The following is a 21,698-nucleotide window of genomic DNA, read 5'->3' as shown; positions in this document are numbered from 1 at the left end:
AGGTGGTAGTGAGTAGCCGCCGAAATTGTCTTGTGTGCCTTTTTATGTGGCTGCGTCGTTTTATCTATGTAGACCATCACATCGGTCGCAACGTCTAGCAACAGGAGGAGGGAAACTATTTATCTCCCGGTTGGTAATTATTTAATTGATGGCATTGCATGATCAAGCGTATCATGATCGAACAGAAACCATGTTTGACACAACACCGAAAAGCACCACCAACAATGGCCACATCCGAAAGCAAAATAATTACCCGTTCGTCAGGGTAAAGGCTGTGTCGTCGATGCCGGAGAATCAATCTTGACGTTGTGTTCCGCAAAAGCCATCTCGCGGACCGGGGAAATGAAGTACCAGGTTGGAATGCGCCTGTTGACAAGGACACAATCAAGTCCTGTATTTTATGCTAGCTCATGATGGAAACATTTCTCCGCCCAGAAGACAAAATGCTATGGACTTCTATGCTGCGATCGTATTCTAGCCGTCGGATGTTGATTAGAGGATGGGGATCCATTGACACGCACTTGCTACCTTTAGTCCCGACGCCCCGCAGCTGGATGCCGTACCTCGTTCCCCAAACAAAGGGCGAAGAAACAATCCGTATTCTAGGATCTCATCTAGATTTCTCGCTCGTCAAAACTTGGCTTCAGTACTGTGCGAAACATCACACGAAGACCTGCGATGCGGCTGGTGATTGAGTTGGGTTGGATGTGATAGCGTCGTTCAAGCTCATCGACTGCGAAACGGGCCACATCATTCCTGCACGTGGACAGCAATATGTAGCGCCCAGTTACGTCTGGGGAGACGGGCCTCTCGCTATGCCAGCCACGACTCTATTGGCCGCGACTCAATTACCCAAGGAGGTACCGAGAACGATGAGAGATGCCATTACGACGACCTTGAACCTCGGGTTTCAATACATATAGATTGACAGATACTGCATAAATCAACAAATTCAAGAAGAGGTTGATGAACAAGTTCCGAAAATGGATCTTATCTACAACAACGCTCAGTCAACCATTATCGACGCTGCAGGCGAGGATCCTGAACATGGCCTTCCAGGGGTTAGCCGTAGATGGGTACGTCAACCAAGTGCAAGAGTAGGGAACCATCTTCTGGTATCGTCAATGCCAGATCCAGCTGCGTTCATTGGTAATATTCCAGGCACAGCCATAATTCCGAATGAAGGAGTAAACTAGTAACTCAGAATGATACAAAGGAGTAAAAGGTTTCTTAGTGGAGTTGTTTCCGCCTTTCTTTACATGTTTCATTGGCCTATTTATGGTGGCGTGTTCAAGTCGCCACGTTATTCCATTTCATGTACCGTCAGGATCTGCGGGGTCTTGGAATCCCTGACTTATCCATATAGCTGAGCCGTGGCTAGTACTACTGGCTTGGAGGCCTGGGGTTTCGATCAAGATGCGGCAGGGAAATGTGATTGAATGTATATTGAATGGAAATTGATTCTAGATGTCTATTTTTGCTGATCTCCACATCCCCCGAAACTTCTCAAGTTGACCAAATCCAAGTTATCAATGAATTGGCCATACCTTTTTGATAACTCACGAAAAGGCAACCACTGAGAAGACATATCGATCCCAGAATCAAGCATCGCTGTACCGTAGGTGAAATGTTGTGCTTCTCATCGGATGAGAATTTCGTAAACGAGGAAACCCAAGCGACGCTGAGGCGACAGCCTTCCATCAACTGATCATACCCAAAGGAATAGTACATGAGGCCAGCAAGTCCGATTCCGTAGCCTGTCATTTGCAGGGGTAAAATGGTTGTATGCCAGATGACAACAGAGCAAACTACAAGTAAAATGTTCTTGAAAATAGCGGCGAGAGACATGACAACAGCAGAGGTTTGTCCAATCTGTGATGTTTGTCAGTACCAAGTTTCCTTGTTTTTCAATGTCAGTACAGGAACCGCAAATGTGACTCACCAAGGCCATGCTCGTGAGATTCAGCATGAATGCAACAGGAGCGCTAATAAAGAGCATAAAGAATGCAGACTGGGTCATGCCGTCCACAGTAAATTTCGGGATTTCGATGACACAGGCAACAAGAAAGTTGATTGCTGCACAGATCGGAGCGTAGTAATACAGACCAACCAAAGGATCCATGTTCAAGCCCTCGCCGCTGACAAGCACCTGCAAGAGGACAACTCTCACAGCCTCGAACACGATGCCGACCATCTGAAAGGCCAGTCCAATCCAGGAAAATTGGATTTCGCCAAGACTAGCCAATGTGACACCGGCGACGATGACTAAAATATTGCCAATGTCGCCCATGGAGGGATTCGCGATTCCCCAGAGCCATGACACGAGGAGTACGACAACTGGAGTTGAAGCCTTGACCATCTGGAGGAAGGCAACAGACAGGTAGAAGTAGACGAAATTGGTGCAAACCAGGGAACCTGATGATACGATGCCAATTGGTAGGATGGTTCGCGTGAAGAATCTGGCGTTGATGGGCAGGTTTCGACGACTCCGGAGAAGGTTGGTTGTGCGGGCTAACACCTGCGTGACTATGGACGCGAAAGTGAGGTGCCAGCATGTTAGAAGAATAGCTGAGCACAATAGTTAGAAACGAATCATCATGGATAGTTTCCGTGAACGTACGATATCCTGAGAGTAATTGTTAGCGCCAGAGCCAAGAAACACAATCAGTAGGGGGACTTACCAAATCCAGCTTCATTGATAAGCCATTTGTTAACCAGAATCGTGAAGTTTGACGTTATAATCCAGGCCCTGAATTTTTCGTCAGTGGAGATCCATGGAGTCGCTCCCGGCGGTGTTCACGAACACCATGTAAAGTCCTGTTTTGAGTGACGATGCTTGACGCGACGGCGTCGAGCCCGCGGTAACGGGTAGCTCGGGCTGCGCCATGTTGAATTGGGATATAGAGAATCACTTCGACGCAAGGGACGATGCGCCAAAATTGATCCAAGCACCGCTGCCGAATGTAAGATTCAATTGAATCATCAAAGGTGAAGAGTGACGGAGAAGGGCTGTGGTGGTGATCCAAGGGGGTTCGAAAAATGGTTGAGAATCCGTGGAATGTACCGACGTAGTGAACGCCACGAAACATCGTATTCCACAAAAAGCAGCGTCCCGCGCCCCGTTGTGGCTAGAGCCCCTGATCGTGAGTGGCGAGGCGTTATGTTTTGCTTGTTCGGGTGGGGATATTAATTTCATCTCGACATGTCCATGCCAATAGTCCATTTTTACCTGACTATTATTGTGTACGAGGCGTGCTGAAAAGCAGCCCCTTAAACGAGGCTGCGCTAATCATTCCTGCTCCTCAGCCATGCAGCAGGTAATTGGTGAGCTCTTGGACGCGAAGTGGGCGTTCCCAGTGGCTATTGGTTTTCTGTGCAGAGGCTTTGGAGTAGTGCCTGGCTAGCACTCAACGTGGAAAGCTTTGCCGCTAGATGCCAATAGTCTGAGCCGGCTTCCGAAGCCAAGCTTATTAGCGTGGATCTCGTGAATCAGGGGGAATTTTGAAGTGCTTCCTCCCTTTTGACCTTGGAGCGGAGAGAATAACACGTACCTAGTAAGTACTACGTAATAAGTATAGAATCTAGCTAGCGTCCATGCAAATTTCCACGGACCACTGACGATCACAACCGCTGAAAATGAACCTCAACGAAAAGTCCACCACAATGACGCTAGGATGGGCTGCCAGTCTGTCACCGCGGCTCTCAAGAAGACTAACCACCAATATCCTTGCGATTACTGTTTCATGCCTTATTTCATGCCTTACTCTATTCCTCCTCCTCCCCGATGCGCCACCGTTGGCCGTCTCATGGCTCCCATCAGAGGATGGATCATCGTTGATCAATCTTCCAGAATGTGGGCCGGAGCGGACCCGTGTTGCATCGCCAGAAATATGGAACGCCGCAGAGGCGAAATATCGACACCTGATGGATGATAAATTCACGTGCGTTCACACTTTGCGGGGCAGACTGAGCTAGTACTGATGTGCCTGTTCTGCCAGAATTACAATCTTGACATACAATCGGCCATATATTCTCAACGATACCCTGGAATTCCTTACCAGTGAAATGGTTCCATCATTGCATGAAATCCTGATAGTATGGAACAATCAGGACGAGGAGCCACCGATGAATTATCTATCCGCCCACAACGTCTCGGTGCGCTACATAGAGACCCCACGCAACAGCATGAACATGAAGTTCGTCCCATACCCGGATTATCAGACCAAGGCCGTGCTGCTCCATGATGACGACCTTCACTACGAGCTTCTAGACATGGAATTTGCATTCCAAGCTTGGCGGAAGCAAGGCCAATACCAGATCGTCGGCGCCTACTCCCGTTGTGTCGTCATGGACGAGCTACAGCGTTTGGTGACACACAATTGTGCTGATCTGGGCTACTATAACTTGATGCTTACTGGTCTGCTCTTCACGCATATCTCCTACCTCGACTACTTCTCTTCAAATGACCGATTGATGAGGCAAATCCGGAATTACATTGACAGCGTGCGCAACTGCGATGATATTGCGTTCAACTACATGGCTCAAATGCTATCGTGTACCGGTCCTATGCAGGCCACGGGGGATTTTATGCCATTCAATGCGCTCCCCCCGGTAGCTATCAGCACGAGTATAAACTACATACCAACTCGGCGTCGATGTGTGAACGATTTCAAAGACATGTTCGGATACATGCCTTTGGAGAACACTACAGGACACCTTACACGTGGAACTCTGATCTGGTAACAAAATTCTCTTGGATAATGGAAATGCGATTGGTGATTATTAATACCTAAATCGGATCTTATCAATTTTTGGCGTCAGCAGCGTTAATGAGATGTGCTTCGCGGTGTGGAGCGGTTAGAAACATGAGGTAGCTCAGGATAATTATGAGTATGTTTTTGAGAAGCACTATGACAGACAAAATTCAACCTGCGAACTTGATTCTACTCCCCACGGGCATGTCGAGGCGCACTAGAACAGAAAGAAATATCCTATTGCATTCGCGCCACTTGAGTGGCGGAATTCATCATACTACTCCCCAGCAACTATGTCTCCCATCCTAGGATGGCTGATGAGAACGGCAGTATACACAAACCTCCATTGTGAGACTAGAAGCTAGGTTCTGGAAGAATCACCGAGCCGAATATATCTTGATTCTCCCGTCTCCGACCATACTGTAGGATTGGGACAAGCACCTTCCCAGTATGCCTCCATCTAGCACTCGGCTTACGTTTAATACTCGGTTGATAGTGGGAGAAGGTAAGGAAGAAAAGCCATATAACTCAATGGTTAGCAAGTATGAGATGTAACCGCATACAGGGTGGGCCTGGTAGTTCTATTCTTACTGACCGAGGCAAGTACGTGTATAGCGGGCTTAAATATCCAGGATTAAGCTGGAGCTCAGGTCAGCTAACTGGCTTCATCACCCACAGTACTAACATAACAATGACGAATCTAAACTGCCCTTTACACATGTCATTTCTTCCATCCATCGTCTTCTCTATCCGCGGGTCGCATATTGGGCCGCTGCTGCCTCAGCTTGCAATGGCATTCACAAGCTGAACCAACAGAACCAACAAACGTTTCGAATGAGTCATGTGCTACCTATTTAATTGGCTCGTATGTCCAGGGTGCTGTTGCTGCCTAATTTAACACTCTTATCTATATATTTCGGCTATAGAAGCAATTTTATACAGTCGTTTCCCACGTTGGCCATACCGAGATATAATACGCATCACACCACTCGTCCAGTGCTATAACTCTGGCCTTTTTATCGCTGAAAGACTTCAATATGTGGTCGTAAGTATATACAAGATTGGTTTTCGAGAAGAAGAAGGCTCAACTGGACGACCGAACGTCCAAGCTGCAGAGGCGAGCAATTTCCAATCAATTACATTCGTGTTCTGAGTTCTGCTGCGAAGTCAGTGCTTGGCGAGATGTCTTTGGTTTGATTATGGATGATGAAGGGCTGAGGATGTTAGTAGAGTTGTTGTCTCCGCATATCTCAATGTCGTCGTAAAGTTAACTAACACCAGATACACTGTAGGGACAAAAGGCCTTACTAGTTTGCTAGGGAGTATGATGATGGCCGACTTGAAGTCCAGACGCGAATCCCAGACGCGACACTGGGGCTTAAATCATACGACGCCTATGACCTCAAGCGGGGATACATATGTACCGCGACTGACTGCAAAGATGACCACAGTACCCAGCAACCCGATAAACGACTTTCGCAGGCCCTCCTTCAGTCAATGATGAATAATCCCGCCTATAGTTTAATTATGGATGGCGTGTGGGGAAAGGCCGACATCCTTTTTCCATTCGCAGTTTATGAGGCAAAGAAGCGAGCTGTGAAGCATGAGGAAGCCGAGAATCAGATCTATAACGCGTGCAAAGTGTACATGGCCATGTTGGACGATTTGGCCCGAAATCCGAACAACGTCGCGGAGTACCAAACGACAGCGACAAAGATCAGCTCTTCGCGTTCACGTCTTACGGCTCACAATGGTAGGTTTTTTCTGCATGGTGTGATGGGGCCAACGGTCCATCTGGAGTTTAATACGGTACGGGAGGCCTGTGCTAGCTAGGCTATTCCTACTTAAAGTATTAAGTCAGCTTGAAAAATAAACGGCATGCTTTTTCCTTCTTCGAATCAAGAAGGGACCTTAAGTCCCAGTACGCTCCTTTTACTGCAGCTGTCATAGCAGCTCTTAATATTATTTCTCTTTTTCCTTTTTTGGCAGTAATTAAGAAGTATTTGATTAGCTGCTTTAAATACCCTTTACCTCTAAAAAGCAACTCTGTTGTTACTTTTTCTTTGCCTCTGTTATCCCTCTGGTCCTACCCTACGGACGGGTGTAGTCTGTACTAAAGACCTCTCCCACCAACAAAATGGAAATTAAGAAACGGCTGCGTAAGTGCATGAGATATTTCCCCGTCACTGAATTTTGAATAAAAACTTGGCTATAGATTTAAACCAGATGGTGGAGACAATATGGGAAGGAGACGTCATGCATTTCAGTCGCGCGTTTCAGCTGATATGCATCGTGGATCAGATCCATGACTATGCCTTCCACCAGCATCGCGACTTCGTCATGAAGCATTTGGAGGCGCGGTATGCTCGCAAAAATACCTTCAAGAAAGAATTTGAGAGGCTCGTGGGGGATGACGAAGACTTGGACACCGACATGGACAACCCCTCCAGCTTGGACGATGCTGACTTGGTAAACTTAGGCAAGGAGAATCTCAACTTGGATGAAAATAGGGATGCGGGACCCTTAATTAGCTTGATCGATTCTGATGGCGCTACCTTGGATTTGCGGGAGAGAGTACCTGAATGGCTCCGGCTTGAAGAAGAGGCACGAATATCCAGAAATAACAAGGCCCAGTCGACGTGATCGCATAACCGTCAGATGGGTGAGGACGCCGCTGAGACGAGAGACTCAACAAGCCTGCAGAACCGAGGCGAAAGCCGGGTCGGCCCCCCAAGAACGGGGTTGTGAAGAAGGAAACACCGAAGAAGCGTGAGCGTGGTCGACCGCCTAAGGCGGCAAGCGGCAAGACCATCAAAGAGGTACACATGCCTTTCTCGCGGATGACGCGCAGTGCAACTAGGAGTGCGCGGTCGTAGCTCTTCTGGACTCGATTTGTGTCGTTGAATGGTTATATCTGTGGTGATAGCTTCAAATTTCGGGAGTGCAAAGTATCTTGCAAACGAAGAAGATATGGACGGTCACTATAATTATACTTGGCTTTGAATGGATAAGACTAATATCTTGCTGCATGATTGACTTCCGTGTTGACATATACATAATTGCATTTATTGATGGAAGGGGGTTTGATGCGATTTCTTCCCACGAGTAGATCCAATCTTGAGATACACCTTCTTATCCAGTAGTGACATTAGGAATAGCAGGTTGATGTGACAAGAAATCGCATGATAGTGTAAATGGGTATATTCTAGCTCAAAACGACCACGCTGACCCACGTACGTAACTTAAGGCTGGACCCCATCAGGGACGATAGAGGCGACTACTCAGAACCTGACGCCTGATACAAGTTCCCCTCCTGCAAGCGCGAGACTAGCAGTTCACACCCAGCAAGCCCATTGGATATAATTGCATAGTAAGCTTCTGGGATCTTGGAAAAATTGGGCGACAGGAAGTGAATCATGTGCTGCTTTTGGAACGACGATGCGGGTCCCGACTGAAAACAGAGCAAATGAATGCTGGCTGAAGGGCTTCTTTCAGGTGATAAGATAAGATACAGGGGAGGGGAAGATAAGATAAGATACCAAGAGAGGATCTATGGACACGGCTGTCACGGCCAATTAAAAGGCTAGCAGTGTGGGGTATGCAGCATGGCATAACAATTCGCAAATGCTCCATCTCACCAAATAGAGTCAAGAAAGGAACACGACACACAATGAGCAGTTGGAGTATGAGTCCATGAAGCTCAATTTGTCAGAAATTCGCACCTGCATACCTAGGTTTCGCAGGCTTATAGGCTCAGCAAAGCTATACCGGCACTTCCGGGTGTATTCGACCCAGTCGGACCCGAGGTGTCAGCTGGGCTCCGACCCGAGATATCCCCCCTCACTACGGAGTACTGAGGGCAGGAATACAGCTCTCGCTTCTAAAGGAGCTGTTCATCTCTTATTATTGTTAGACTCTTCCAACATGAACGCTCGCAGCCATTAGAACGCGCTTCTTTCTTGGGTGGTTCCAACTGAATGGAGGGCGAACCCGGATAGCCAAGGGCACTGACATCCCGCACGCATTTGCGTGGTTGAAACGCACTCTCGTAAATGCGCAAATGCGCAACCAGCACACATTTGCGTGGCGGACGCCCCCGCCAACCTCACGCATTTGCGTGTATTTGTACTGCGCAGCTGCGTACTGCCTAGCCTGCATCTGTACTACGCAGCGGCGTACTGCCTGCATCTGTACTACGCAGCGGCGTAATGCCTTGCGCTGTGTGCTACGTCCGGAGCTGCCCGGTACCTCCACAACTGCGTACTTGCGCAAATGCGCAACACATTTGTGCAGTCAGGTCAAAGACTCTAGTTTCAACTCCTGACTGTCTGAGTTGTTGAAAGAAGATGTTGCTCGACCCATTGGTCATCATCTACCATCCATCACTCATGCTCGGCCAGCCTCACTTTTCTGCATACAAACAGGTGCCCGGCATGCCTCACTTTTCTGCTTAACTTCATTCCTTCTCCTCACACACTGGCATCATACAAACCCAACCTTTGGGCGAGATGCCTAGTCCTTGGCGATCTGGTCAAGGTCCCTGAACATATCTTTGCACGCATCCTCCAAACCCGACAGTATTACACTGGGGTTCTCCCTCGCCTCCTGGACCGTCTTGCCCATGACTTCGTCTACCGTCTTGATACGTTCGCCAGCGCGGGCGACTTTACTCATGACGGACGGAGCGGGCAAGCCAGCAGCCAAGCGGCGCTGGACCTCTGACTGACCCTGAGCATCATCGTGCAAGGTATTGTTGGCGTTCCTGGGACAGGTCAGCTTTGCTCACACGTAGCTGGCAAGGTGTAGTATGCACTGACATGGTGGAGTTGGTTTGCGGGTGTTGAAAAATGTTCTCTTGGCCTCGCGAAGCTGATGACGTAGGACGTCACGGTGATCCGACAGCAGTTCAGAGCCTCGTCAACGGCAGCGAAGTAAAGAAGCACGATGCGAACGAGACACCAACGAATGTATATGTCGGATTTCACGATAGGGAGGATTGCGATTCCCTATCGAGCTACAATGAGGATAATCGTTTGGTTTGGACGGCGCGCGATTCCATTTGGGAGAGATGAAATGGCTTCTATCTTCGCACCGCCTGCGGGGTATCAGACGAATACGTGGTGGTTCGCCCAGGCGATTGTCGAATCCGACAATCCAATCGTCGAATTCGACAATATGACGTGGGATGGCAGGATGGCATTAACCGCGATTTTGCCGTGGCTTCAATTCGTCTCGACCTGTCGGTTAATGGTAGCGGAAGCAGAAAATTCACATGGTTCAATTTGCTTGCACCTGCATTTCCACTTCGTATTTGACCTATTTTTATTTTATTTTGCGATTTCTATCCCTCCATTGAGCCTGGAATTGTCCAAAGCTGGCATGCGAGGCCGTTTGCCTTATGCTGGCGAACCACGCCCATGATCCATTCAGCTAGCGTGGCTTGGTTGCGGGGATTGGACATCGCTCGCCTCACCCAAAACATCAGAACCCAGACGAAAGCGATATCTCGAAATGAGCTCTGGAGCCAGCGACGACGCGATGAATGTCCAATCCACGCCTCAGGGCAACCGCCAGGATGCTGGTGGGGCCCGCAACGGTTGCCAGCTTCTCTGCCCGATCAGGAGTGCGCATCCCAATCTACGTACCGGAACCAAGACTTGTGACAATAATTGCAAGGACATCCGGCGTGTGAAGTATTGCCGTCCATTCAGTAGAGTTAGCAACACGTATCTGACGAGGGAATACGACAGAGACCACTTAAAGCTGCGTCATCGATGCACCTGCCCCGGAGAGCCGACATCTTGTGCTGATCCATCGCACATCGGGCCCGAGCAACTGAAGAAACTCTGCAAGACTCGCCGCGGTCGCCACGAAACACCTGGAAAGCAATGGGTCAGGATCTACAAGATCATACATCCCAACCAGAACTACATCCCAGCACCGTACGTACCGAGTGTCAGCGATCTTGAGGCGATCGCTCGGGCTCCACCCCCGGATTTTGTCAAGGAGCTTGCCAAGAGGCTTCAGAGCGCGGGAGACGGAAGCTCTGGTGAAATCCACCTCTTCCTCTCCAAGGTTCCACACTTTCTTGACCTAGTCTGCCTGACGGGAGCTTATCCTGACTCCCAGTCAGTGATTCCCCACAGTCTTGACGATACCAGCGTCTCTGCTCCTATGGAAGAGTTTGGCGCATCGGAACACCAGGAAGCTATGGATGATAGATTGGCCTGGGACGATTTCTTCATCCCCCAACCTGATGATACTTGCTAGGGGGTAGTGCATTGGCGGGGCGGTATCTAGTTGCGGTCGAGTACTCTGGGATCCAAAGACAACGAACATCATTTGTTTCTTATGCCCTGTGTCCCTCTCTGTTTAAATTGTTGTCACAGCCTCCTGTCTGCGTCTCTATGGTGTCCTCAATTCTTGATTCTTTATGTCCCATGGCGACCAACTCAAGTCCGCGTAACATCCAACGCCGAATGTTTATGATTGCGCAAGCTCATGGGAATCCAATCGGCCCCGCAGTGGCATCTCGAGTGCATCGCATCTTGGTGGATGAAGAGTGGGCAGATGACATCAGAGAGACTAAGATGGTCGAGCCTATCCTAATAAAGCATTTACTAGGTGATATATCTTGATAGAGAGTAGCGGCTGTGTATTTTTCAATCTCATCATCGCGCATATTTGGGTAATTTTCTGGGACAGCGTCCGGCACTTATAAACCCGCCTTTAACCTTATTAAGACAAAGGTGTTTAATTGGATCAAGCTGGCGTGGTAGCCAATCAGAAACCCTGTCACTCGTTGATGACTAAGAGCTTGAATGCGCCAACCTTCCAACCGTCACTGAGGCTCTTCTCGTCGATCCAACCCAAATGTTCACGACACCACGACAGATGCCAGACGCGTCGCCATCTGCCCATGACATCACCGGCTGTTGGCACCGCTTTCGCGTTGACCAGCGAAGTCTTGGTCCCTGCTCGCCTCACCTGCTCCCGCGACTTGGGCCCCAAAGAACGACGGCCTCGACCTTCGACCCAACTCTCCCAGCGGGATGTTGCCATGCGATCGGACACAGGCGCTTCCACCATCGCGAGGAAACAATACCAGCACCACAAGCCGAACCATCCGAGCCAGCATGGCAAACCCACGAGCCGAACACGTCGCCTAACCGACACCAAATCCTCCAACCCCCGTCGTAGAATCCGGCATCCCCCAATATGTCTCGCTCTGATACCCGATACATCGATGGACACTCCTACATCCCCAAGTCGCACAAGAGGTGTCCCGCGAACGCTGTCCAGCCCTATGGGTTTTCGCGCCACCTCTCATCACCCCATCGCTGAGGTCCGAGACAGTTGTCGGAGGGAACAAATGGAGTCTCTTGCAGCAAGATTGGGCTCAGTGGTGCTTCAGCACATAGGCCATCTTATGGAGATGATGGGCCAAACACAGGGCATGTCGACCTATTCAACCGGCGATCGCTCCCATGGCCGGGCTGCCGGAAGACGCTATTGTCGGAAAGACGAGACCGAAACTCCCTCGCACCCCTCACGAATCGCCAAGGAGGGTGGTACTGCAGCGCTTTCGCCATACATACAAATAGATCCGTTGTTCAAGGCAAATACCGACCCCAATAACTGCCTTACGGCCGCATCTGACGATTTGTTGTCCCTTCACGCTCCCGCACCGCTTGTGGACACTTGTGCAGACCCTCCCCATGAGAACGGTTTGAACCCGTGGCTTTGGTTGATGTTGCCTTTGAGAATTCTAGGGAAAGGAGGTTTGCATTTAAGCGTTGCTGCCATAACTATGGTGTTATTGTCCATCAAAGGGTGCCAGCCAAGAGCTCATGACCCTTCTCTCAACCGAATTACAGGTCTGGGGTCAGGGAAAGGGAGCAAGCCAGAAGTATCTCATGGGAGTGAACCACGTACGGCCGGGGCGACATCTTCCTACAAGGGCCAATCCAGCGCTAGAGGTATGGAAAACCGATCAACGCGGGAAAAACGCCAGAGAGGGGACGACAGCCAATCTAGTGCCACGAGAAAACGAACAGGGAAGAGAGGGTTCGACGGCCATGACAAGGATGATGACAACGACGAGTGGAACAAAAAACCACGCCTGGCGCCGATGCGATCTGAAGCCGACTATGAAAGATTTGCCTGCCCATTCCTCAAGCATAATCCGCAAAAATACGGATCCGAAAAATCATGCCTGCACCATTGGTCCAGTGTCCACCGAGTCAAGTGAGTCCTTTTTTGGTTTATTTATCCTCATTGACACTCCAGAAGGTACTGACGGTTTCTCGCCACAGGGAGCATCTCTATCGTCGGCACCAGCTACCCAAATCCCAGTGCGGCAGATGCCAGGAGAGGTTCATAAACGAGTCTGGGTTACTAAATCATCAGCTTCAGCCCGAACCATGCAAGGCCGAACCGAAAGAACCAGATTGGATCAGCCAAGAGCAAGTAAATATGCTGAGAAACCAAAGAAACAGATCCGCTAGTCAAGAGGATAAATGGCGTGACATGTATAAGATCCTCTTTCCAGAAGAAGAGATCGCCCCCAACCCTTGTGAGTATTTCCAGTCTCTATTCCTTAAGCAACGTTGCTGACCGTACCAGACTATACCTACGAGGATACCAATTCCATGGTTCCTGATGGCTCTTCGGCTCTAAGAGAGCGCCTGGTGGATCCATCTGATCTGGACGCAAAAGACTATTTAAATCTATTTTCCAACAAGCACAAACAGATTATAAGCGTATCAGATACTTCCCCAGACTTTGCCTTGACCCCGGCAAGACGTCAGCAATCGCCGCCGGGGAAAGGATATAGGCCAAGAAAGAGAGGAAAGAGAAGAAGGGACTCAGAAGAGCAGGACAACAGGGGCAACGACGGGGATGACGGCCACACCCCCAGAAAGGGTGCACGTGGCGACTGGCCTATCCGCCATGGCGAGGAAGAAAGGCAACGGGACAGCCTCTTGGCTTGTCCCTTCTACAAGCTTGACCCCTATAGGCACTATCGGTGCCTGGAGAAGCACAAATTGAAGCGGCTCGCCGACGTCAGGCAGCACATCAATCGGGCCCACGTCGTCGGGGATCATTACTGTCCAACGTGTTGGGCCATTTTCCCGACAAAGGGCACTCTTGACTCTCACGTTCGCGCCGGCAACTGCCCGGGCGTGCCAGAACTCACAAAGATTGGCATTGATAACCCCATTCTTCATGGCCTTCTCCCTGAAGAAGCCGTGCGTCTTGCTGTGATCCCGAGACTCCCTACCGAGACGGACAAGTGGTATTGGATGTGGGATACACTCTTCAGCGAGCATCCGCGGCCGGCGTCGCCCTATGTCATGGAGGGCATCGCTGAACCAATGGCACTCCTGGCTCGCGACGGTGAGCACAGGCTGCAGGAGAATCTGCCCGCTTTGCTGCAAGCGCACAATAACCCGTCGGACCCGGAGAGCATGGCGAAGCTTGCGTGGGACATCACTCGCGTCTTTTGCGATATCCCCACGCCTGCGTCGCATTCCTCTTTTCGGAAATTCCCCACCGAAAATACCGACGGAGGCACCATGGAAGCTCGCGACAAGCGGGCGGTTCCTGTCTATGCCCCTCCGAGTGCCCCCTATGCCCCTCCGAGTGCCCCCCATGCCGAGGCTTCCCTCAGTGACGCAGTCGATAACAATCTGTTACGTCCGTTGAATTTGGGATTCTATGCCCTCGAGGGTGCCGAGGAACCCTACTTTGCGTCGCAAGACTTTTTTCCTGTCGTCGAGTCTTCTCGATTGGAGCCAGGGCTCCAATTTCACAACGACAGCCTTGACAGAGCTGGCAATAACATACTCGATTTTCTTTTAGATGAGCCGGCGTATGCCGCACTTGACGATGCTGACCCGTGGGCGGATTAAGCTTATCTGAGGGTATCTCCAAACGCCGGACCCAGACCGGAAGGTCCAGGATCTTCGGGATCTAGGTCAGATGGCCGGACAGCCGGCCCCATGATTCCAAGGGCCTCCAGCAGCCACTGTCACAGTCGTCTATGGAAGACTGGCTCTTACATCATCATTACATAGAAATAAAGTTACACTTTTCCGCGTAATTTCTTTCATCTACTGAATGCAACAGTGTCCGAAGGAGGGGAGGCTTTAAATCCCATGTTAACGGACTCTGGCACCCGTAGCATAAGCGTATCATACCATAGGGGCTGCTCTATCTCAGATGATACCACTCTACTCCATTTTACCCATTTAGACCTTGACCATTAACTTTCTAGAGAGCCTGACCCTCATGGCCCCTATCAATATCGCTGCCGTCAAGGCCATTGCTCCGGCCCAGAAAATAGCAGGACGATAGGGTTTTGAGCCAGCTTGCCTTCCACCAAAGGCGTCGAGCATATATCCAGCAATTGGAGCACCCTGCAAGTTGAGTTAGATCCGTTATGTCGTGATGAAGAGCCTCATATAACTCACCATCATGAAGCCACCAACCCATCCGGTGACAATAAAGCCCATGGCGGCAGCGACTCTAGTTGAGCCGAAAATATTGCCAACCGTCGTGGGCATCGCCGAAAAGAATGCGCCACTCGACATGCCGTTGATAATGACGAACGCGACGAGCGTTCCAATCGAAGTGGCAAAAGGCCACAGGACCAAGATAGTCAGCGCGTTCAGCGTCAATGCTGAAAACAATGCGTTGACAGCCCCAATCCTGTCACTCAATAGCCCCGAACTGATCCTTCCTATTGCTGAGGCAAAGTTGAAGCCCGCGACAAGGTACGCACCTGTCCTCGACTCCAACCCGATGGAACGGCTGTAGAGAGGGATGAAGAAGGGCGGTACTAGAAGGGGAAACGAACCGATGGCGCCTCCAGCAAACAAGAGAACGAAGTTGATGTTGCGGAAAAGACTCCAGTCGAGGAACCTGTTAGGGACTTTCCGACGCTCTTGCACGAGCCAAGCAGCTGGCAGGCCGATACCAATGATGAGAAACCCAAGAATTCGAAAGGTCCATGCAGGGCCGACGGCCTCCACGAGAGAATTCATGGCGAGACTCGTGACAGCACCTCCTAAACCACCAGCGGCAAAAACGATCCCGTTGGCGAGACCGCGCTTCTTGGAGAACCATTGGGCCGGGGCGACAGACGCCGTCTAATACGTTGGTTAGCCAGTGCAAGATGGGTAGGAAAACCCGACGAAAAGGTAAACAAATAAATAGATGAACTTGCCATGAAGCAGAGACCATTCCCTACCCCGAACACAACCCCAGCCGTTGCAAAAAGCCCACCAACAGCATGGGTTGTAAGCCCAGCGAGGATTTCTCCAAGTCCCAGCATCACAACACCAATCATACATGTATATCGCGACCCAAGCAGCCCACTGATCTTAGCTGTGATGAGAGCCATTGCAGAAACCATCGCCGTGGCGACTGACCCGACGAACGAAAGAGACGCCGCCGAGCCCACATCATCTTCCACCAGAGCATTCTGGATGACACCCCACGAGTAGCTGGTGCCCATGAACCAGTACGTCAAGATGGCACATCCAGCCACAACTACCCAGCCGCGGCCGCCATCGGGGGCTTCGAGGTCGGCGAGCCGCGATGCTTCGAGGACGGGGTCGTCTTTTATCGATCCTTCAGGGGAGGACTCGGTCGTGGTGAAAGGGTTTTCGCGTTGAGTCAATAATCCTTCGCCAGGAGTTTTGAGTTGTCGTGAAGATGCTGTGGCAGTTGCCATTTCCAGCTCTGACATCGTCATAGTTGCCATGGTTTCTTGCTCGTTGAAAGTTTATTGTCTGATAGCAATGGTATACGCCCAGTCCACCCAGAGCCGTCAAGAAACCGGTAGACCGCCATCACGTCGTTTTTATTACACTCCATGGTCGCATTCGTATCATCAATCGACCCACTGAGAAAATTTCCAAGTCTTATCAAGTATCCATTCTCCCACGTTGTCCCACTTGTGTTTCTTAAATGCAGCTCGCAGCAGGCCGCAACATGAGTTGGTTGACAGCCTCCAGGATTCATTCCGCATTCCGCACTGCTTGTCTAGCCGACGTTTGCCGAACCGCTTCAAACCGAACGACCCATATAGATATGATCGTGAGCATCCATTGGCGTCGGTAGATAAATAGTGGTGCGACGGTGGGGCCGTGATATGGATCTCGAGCTAACAAGGATATCACGAACTCGACTTTTACATCAGTACGGCGCTCTTCCGTTCGACAATACAGGGGGCAAGTCGAATGACCCCCAATATGACGTTTCTTTGTACCCAGGTCAGGCGGCTTAAAATACCCCATGAGGATCCGTCTTGGTGCTTGATAAGCCAGGTCCACTTGTCGTTGAGCTTGGAATTAGTCAATGAGGCGTTCTTGCGGGCGGCTCCGCGAGGACAGAGCCTCATTTCCAAGTTCCAACGTCATCGACGAGTCTCCGGGTAAAGCTCTTGCCACGGGGAAATCAGTACAATTGGGAATATTATATAATTTTAAGACTGCCTTACTAAACGTCGCTAACTTTCTGTCAGGTTAGTTGTTCCCCAGACACCCTGCATTCCTCCATCACGAGAACTGCCACAAATTTCAAGCATACTTCCGTTTTAGGTCACCCGCTGCTTGATCCCACTCATTATCCACTTAATTCCCTCGTCTCTCATCTGATACATCAATCTCACAATCGAGCCTAGCGAGAATACCGCCAATCATCCGAGGAGCTGCTCATGTGACAACTCGGAAGCACGTGTATATTTCCCAGGGTACTCTATACTCTTACCACTCAGGTTGGCGGCTAATAATTTACCCTCCGCGCTCAGTCTTGGACAATCGCGCAATTTGCCCATGTCGGCACCGAATCGAAGAGCCACATACCTCGCACGGCTGAACGAAACAATTAAGCTGCCAGTCAATGACCGTGACATTGTAGCACCGGTTGAAGGACAAATTTTTACCTTGCAATTCGCATGATGTAGAAAGCACTCAGTAGGGAAGGCAGTGATGGCGGTAAACATGGGTACAACCCAGTTTCGGAGCTGCGTATAGAAAAGAGGCGCTTTCTTGGTGTCTTGATTAGAGTAACCCATCAGCAATTCAACCAATGCGAAGTCTGCAATAGAGGTAAAGCGATCGATTAAAGTACGGAATTATCCGTAATTTAAAGCGCTGTGGCCCATTGCTCGCGATAGATCCCTCCAAAGTCCCATTACGGCATGAAAGAAGGGGGCAAACTTCCTTGCTGTTGCGGCACAATGTTCCGATTTATTTTACTTTACGGGGATGCTTTGTCGGAACACTGTGTCTCAAGACTAAATGATGAAGCTTGTCGCTGTATTGTGGATAAATGGGACATTAAACAGCCATTTCTTAGCGCTCTCTTTAGGTGAGCCAGCAGCCAGTAACAATGCCATATAGCGAGTTAACTTTGAGGTTCGAAAGTTTCTGTTTAACATCACATAGTATTGGAACCGATCTAGAATACAAATACACGATCGTAGTACCAGCGCTGGAGCTGAAGGAAAGGCGGTTTGCAGGAAACATCTGTCGAGATCCAACAGCAGAAACAACCTGGCAAAGGCTCCCTGACAGTAAGTCAAGTATAAGGAGGGAATGCAAGTACTTTTACGGATAGATATAACAAATTTGGTAGGAAATAGCATTTATCTGCACGTCACGGCATGGACCACTTGGGATATATCTTTCGCAGCCTACAGGGTAGGGGCTGGGCAACATCGAAGTTTTGCCATTGCACCGTGCAAGAGATGTGGTCCTACTACTACCTAATCATAGTTGGTAAGACTACTTGTCCATTTCTCTGATCTAATTTTTAAATTTGTTCGTCTGCTTAAGGTACAGTTAATGTTTATGAATTAGTAAAATGTACTGTGAGATTTTTTGTGGACATCGATCATGTTCCCACGGCTTCATATGAATGTCTGCAGAGTTATTGCTGAACTTTTTGACGAAAACCTTTCATTTGGAAACCGAAAGCTATTACAACTTCCTATGCAAGCGCCCCTCTGTCCGAGGCGATCACGCTAAGCGTTGTTCTGTCTTGGAGCAGCCATGGCAGAGGACCATTTTCCACTTGCAGTATTAAGGTAATCTTGTCCTTGATTTGTCACTGCGAGGGTTTTATTTCCGGGACAACTGCAAGGGGACCCGAAATTCAGGCCGCCTGGGTGACTGAGAGGGTGGTGGTGAGGCACTGTTACCGCTGTTACATTCGGAACGCGGACTATCTGTTAATACTCTTGCAGAGTTTCTTGAATGATGAAAGATCAGTTCCAGACCCTGAAAACTGCCTCACAGATGCGGGGTAAACAAACCCAACAACCCAGGGTAGACGCGCGTCAGCCGAACCCTACCAACGAGACGAAAGACCTTTGCCCCAGCCTACCCCTCCTCTTTGGTGCGAAATGATGGGCTCTACTGGCCCTAGGATCGTACCACTTGTCTATATGACCTTTGAGCATATGGAAGGGTAGCCAAAATTACTTCAACTACTCGGCAAGCCAGATAGTGCGTCATCTAGCGCTTCGAATGCTGAAGGACGGTGTTAATCGCTCGCTACCACAAAGAGAAGAGACCTGGTTTATTGGAGCGGAAGAGCGGTGACGAATTGACCCTGTAATGCACCGGGACGGTGCCGCGGCATGGTACGGGGCCATCGTGGAGGCCTATTGGCTCAAACCTCAATATTGTGTTGGTTGAACACACATGCAAATGTCCTGATGGACGTCCCCGCATTTCACCTCACAATATAATGATCCCATCCCACTTCTACTTTGCCGCTTTGTGTTCCATGAAATGTCGCAACACTAAACAAACATGCCGGACCTACCATCTCAGAACGATCCCGATGGTGGCGCTACTGCTGAGGTAACGTCACCGGTTCCCGCTCAGACGGCAACTGAACAGACCGACACTAACATTCTCCCCCCACAACACTGGGCGCAATTGCCGGTTCGTCAGATGTACCCTGACACATCTGCGCTTCAAAGCTAATAATCAGGGACCTCTAGGAACAAGACGAGCAAGACGATGTTGACTCAGCTGTGTTTGATAACGTCAGCTCAACTGTGTCCCTGACGTCTAGCATCCTCAATTACAGGACGATCCAAGGCAGAAAATACCACAGCGAGCGTGGAAATGCCGAGTACTGGTGTGTTGAAATAGCATATCTGGCCGATGGAGACGCGTTCTAGTTGTTAACTTGGCAATAGGGGTCCCATCGACGATACCCATCGGGAAGCGATGGATATCAAGTGAGTTTGGCACGAGTGGACGCAGAACTCAGCTTACCGTCGACATACTCAGTCACCATGTCCTCACCCTCTTACTAGGGGATAAACTCCACCTAGCTCCGCTACCAGAAAACATCAACGTATGCTTGCAACTTGGTCAACGTCACCGGTTCACTAATAAATACGATCGACTAGAAAGTTGTAGACATTGGAACTGGAACAGGTACGTAACTCGAACGAGATGGGTGGTTACTGGTCATTAATTTAATCCCTAGGCATCTGGGCAATGTATGTTTCCTTTAAGGCCTCATATCTTGGAAATGACATACTTACACGAGGCGAAGCGATTTTGCTGACGAGTTTCCCCATCTCTCAGTTATTGGGACTGATCTAGCACCCACACAACCAAGTTGGGTTCCACCAAACCTCGAGTTGTAAGGACTACTTGTTTTATGAGATATACTCTAAAGATTTACGCTGGTGCTAATTGTTGCCTTAACCCTAGCCAAATTGATGACTGTACGCAAGATTGGACATTTCAGAACGATTCTCTTGATTACGTCCATATGCGCTGGCTTGTTGGCAGCATCAAGGATTGGACAGCCCTCTTCAAACAGGCCTATAAATGCCTCAAGCCGGGGGGCTATATTGAGAGCTTCGAGCCTTCATCGCGTCTTCAGAGTGATGACGATTCCGTTTCTGAGACGAGTGCTATGAGCCAATGGGGAAAATTCTTCGTTGAAGGAGGACGCATACTTGGCCGGCCGTTTACAGTCTTTGAAGATGGTTTACAGAAGAAGGCCATGCAGGAAGCCGGATTCGTCGATATTGAGGAAAGGGATTTCAAGGTATGTGCATTCCCCTCTCGACCTACAGCGAATTGATGGCTCATACTACAATAGAACCCCTTTGGTGGGTGGGCCAAAGACCCAAGACTCCAGGAGGTCGGCTCGTACACCCAGCTCGCCCTTGAACAGGATGCAGAAGGTACTGTGCTCTACATGGCTACTCTTCTAGGTTGGTCCAAGGAGGATGTCACTGTTTACCTTGCCCATTTTCGTCGTGAGAGTAGGTCTAAAAAGGTTCATCCGTTTTTCTGGCAAAAGGTGGTCTGGGGCCGGAAGCCGGAGTCATCCTGATTGGATAAGCTATAGTAGAAACGCTAGATTATCGTCACTGATATTCTATTTTCATCGAATCCTATCTTATCTCGGTAGTGACACCTTTCTGCTTAATCTTGACAGAGCCAATTCGTCGTCATGGCAGCTCTAGTAAACGATAACACTTAGTCTGGTCCAGTGAATACTGTATCCATTTATTTTAATATTCTACTCAATAACATGCCGAAACCTATATTGATGGTAATTTTAGTGACTAGTTTAATTGAGAAAGTCTGAATGGGATTGAAAGCAGGAACTGTCCGAACGATCCATCGCGGACTGTGCGATACTCAGCCTGACCTCAGCACCACTTAGGCTAAGGCACCGAGAGCTTGGCTCCAGAATGGAAATGAAACTTGGCGTGTTGAGTTTAGTCTCTGAGGAATGTGGCAACGTCAACCCCAATAGATCTCTGCTGCCAAGCCCTTGGGCCTACTCGTGTTTGGTGCCAAGGCAAGTGGCTTGCACTGTCTCGCCAGCTTTACCAATTGACAGTCTCTTCAGCAAAAGCAAGGAAAAAGAACACGTAAATGTCAAAAA

General features: G+C 49.6%; 8 protein-coding genes across 8 annotated transcripts; 6 read left to right on the top strand and 2 right to left on the bottom strand.

Annotated features, from left to right (window-relative positions):
• Positions 1 to 1,010: 1,010 nt before the first annotated feature.
• BGZ61DRAFT_592853 (DUF250 domain membrane protein) lies at positions 1,011 to 3,139 on the bottom strand (the record flags this gene model as incomplete). Its single annotated transcript, XM_046256753.1, has 6 exons — positions 2,805 to 3,139; positions 2,682 to 2,749; positions 2,621 to 2,626; positions 1,943 to 2,568; positions 1,618 to 1,872; positions 1,011 to 1,112 (listed from the first exon to the last, which is right to left on the bottom strand). Exons 1-6 carry the CDS (start codon positions 2,885 to 2,887, stop codon positions 1,011 to 1,013), a joined length of 1,140 nt encoding a protein of 379 aa, XP_046097718.1. The 5' UTR covers positions 2,888 to 3,139.
• Positions 3,140 to 3,663: 524 nt separating this feature from the next.
• On the top strand, positions 3,664 to 4,743 carry BGZ61DRAFT_498567 (multiple-like 3; the record flags this gene model as incomplete). The annotated part of the gene is made up of 2 exons (XM_046251289.1): positions 3,664 to 3,941; positions 3,999 to 4,743. 2 exons carry the CDS (start codon positions 3,664 to 3,666, stop codon positions 4,741 to 4,743), a joined length of 1,023 nt encoding a protein of 340 aa, XP_046097717.1.
• A 1,099-nt stretch (positions 4,744 to 5,842) lies between these two features.
• BGZ61DRAFT_301711 (uncharacterized protein) lies at positions 5,843 to 7,112 on the top strand (the record flags this gene model as incomplete). Its single annotated transcript, XM_046238695.1, has 3 exons — positions 5,843 to 5,980; positions 6,066 to 6,563; positions 6,990 to 7,112. Coding segments are annotated over 3 exons (759 nt in total), but the record flags the coding sequence as incomplete, so codon positions are not given.
• A 2,284-nt stretch (positions 7,113 to 9,396) lies between these two features.
• On the top strand, positions 9,397 to 10,315 carry BGZ61DRAFT_121437 (uncharacterized protein). Its single transcript, XM_046237037.1, has one exon. The coding sequence runs from the start codon at positions 9,699 to 9,701 to the stop codon at positions 10,173 to 10,175; it is 477 nt and encodes a 158-aa protein (XP_046097715.1). The 5' UTR covers positions 9,397 to 9,698; the 3' UTR covers positions 10,176 to 10,315.
• BGZ61DRAFT_538349 (uncharacterized protein) lies at positions 10,266 to 11,024 on the top strand (the record flags this gene model as incomplete). The annotated part of the gene is made up of 1 exon (XM_046254640.1): positions 10,266 to 11,024. The coding sequence occupies one exon, from the start codon at positions 10,266 to 10,268 to the stop codon at positions 11,022 to 11,024; it is 759 nt and encodes a 252-aa protein (XP_046097714.1).
• A 2,045-nt stretch (positions 11,025 to 13,069) lies between these two features.
• BGZ61DRAFT_121444 (uncharacterized protein) lies at positions 13,070 to 14,837 on the top strand. Its single transcript, XM_046237038.1, has one exon. The coding sequence runs from the start codon at positions 13,406 to 13,408 to the stop codon at positions 14,666 to 14,668; it is 1,263 nt and encodes a 420-aa protein (XP_046097713.1). The 5' UTR covers positions 13,070 to 13,405; the 3' UTR covers positions 14,669 to 14,837.
• A 170-nt stretch (positions 14,838 to 15,007) lies between these two features.
• Positions 15,008 to 16,524, bottom strand: BGZ61DRAFT_484090 (major facilitator superfamily domain-containing protein; the record flags this gene model as incomplete). The annotated part of the gene is made up of 3 exons (XM_046249561.1): positions 15,008 to 15,175; positions 15,230 to 15,907; positions 16,009 to 16,524. 3 exons carry the CDS (start codon positions 16,522 to 16,524, stop codon positions 15,008 to 15,010), a joined length of 1,362 nt encoding a protein of 453 aa, XP_046097712.1.
• Positions 16,525 to 19,504: 2,980 nt separating this feature from the next.
• Positions 19,505 to 21,254, top strand: BGZ61DRAFT_461673 (S-adenosyl-L-methionine-dependent methyltransferase). Its single transcript, XM_046247201.1, has 9 exons — positions 19,505 to 19,717; positions 19,777 to 19,916; positions 19,978 to 20,019; positions 20,072 to 20,138; positions 20,194 to 20,221; positions 20,274 to 20,286; positions 20,343 to 20,432; positions 20,504 to 20,846; positions 20,901 to 21,254. The coding sequence occupies exons 1-9, from the start codon at positions 19,583 to 19,585 to the stop codon at positions 21,135 to 21,137; spliced, it is 1,095 nt and encodes a 364-aa protein (XP_046097711.1). The 5' UTR covers positions 19,505 to 19,582; the 3' UTR covers positions 21,138 to 21,254.
• Positions 21,255 to 21,698: the final 444 nt, after the last annotated feature.

Source organism: Ilyonectria robusta (assembly GCF_021365365.1).
Source record: "Ilyonectria robusta strain PMI_751 chromosome Unknown BGZ61scaffold_28, whole genome shotgun sequence".
Classification (NCBI taxonomy): domain Eukaryota; kingdom Fungi; phylum Ascomycota; class Sordariomycetes; order Hypocreales; family Nectriaceae; genus Ilyonectria; species Ilyonectria robusta.
The sequence above is the reverse complement of the archived record's forward strand: the minus strand, read 5'-3'. Positions and strand labels throughout refer to the sequence as shown.

Excerpts from the sequence above, each read along its gene's own strand:
- BGZ61DRAFT_121437 (XM_046237037.1), top strand. The coding sequence starts at position 9,699 with ATGCGAACGAGACACCAACGAATGTATATGTCGGATTTCACGATAGGG.
- BGZ61DRAFT_121444 (XM_046237038.1), top strand. The coding sequence starts at position 13,406 with ATGGTTCCTGATGGCTCTTCGGCTCTAAGAGAGCGCCTGGTGGATCCA.
- BGZ61DRAFT_461673 (XM_046247201.1), top strand. The coding sequence starts at position 19,583 with ATGCCGGACCTACCATCTCAGAACGATCCCGATGGTGGCGCTACTGCT. Across the intron at positions 20,433-20,503 it reads GTTCCACCAAACCTCGAGTT|CCAAATTGATGACTGTACGC; the intron begins GTAAGGACTACT and ends CCTTAACCCTAG. Across the intron at positions 20,847-20,900 it reads TTGAGGAAAGGGATTTCAAG|AACCCCTTTGGTGGGTGGGC; the intron begins GTATGTGCATTC and ends ATACTACAATAG.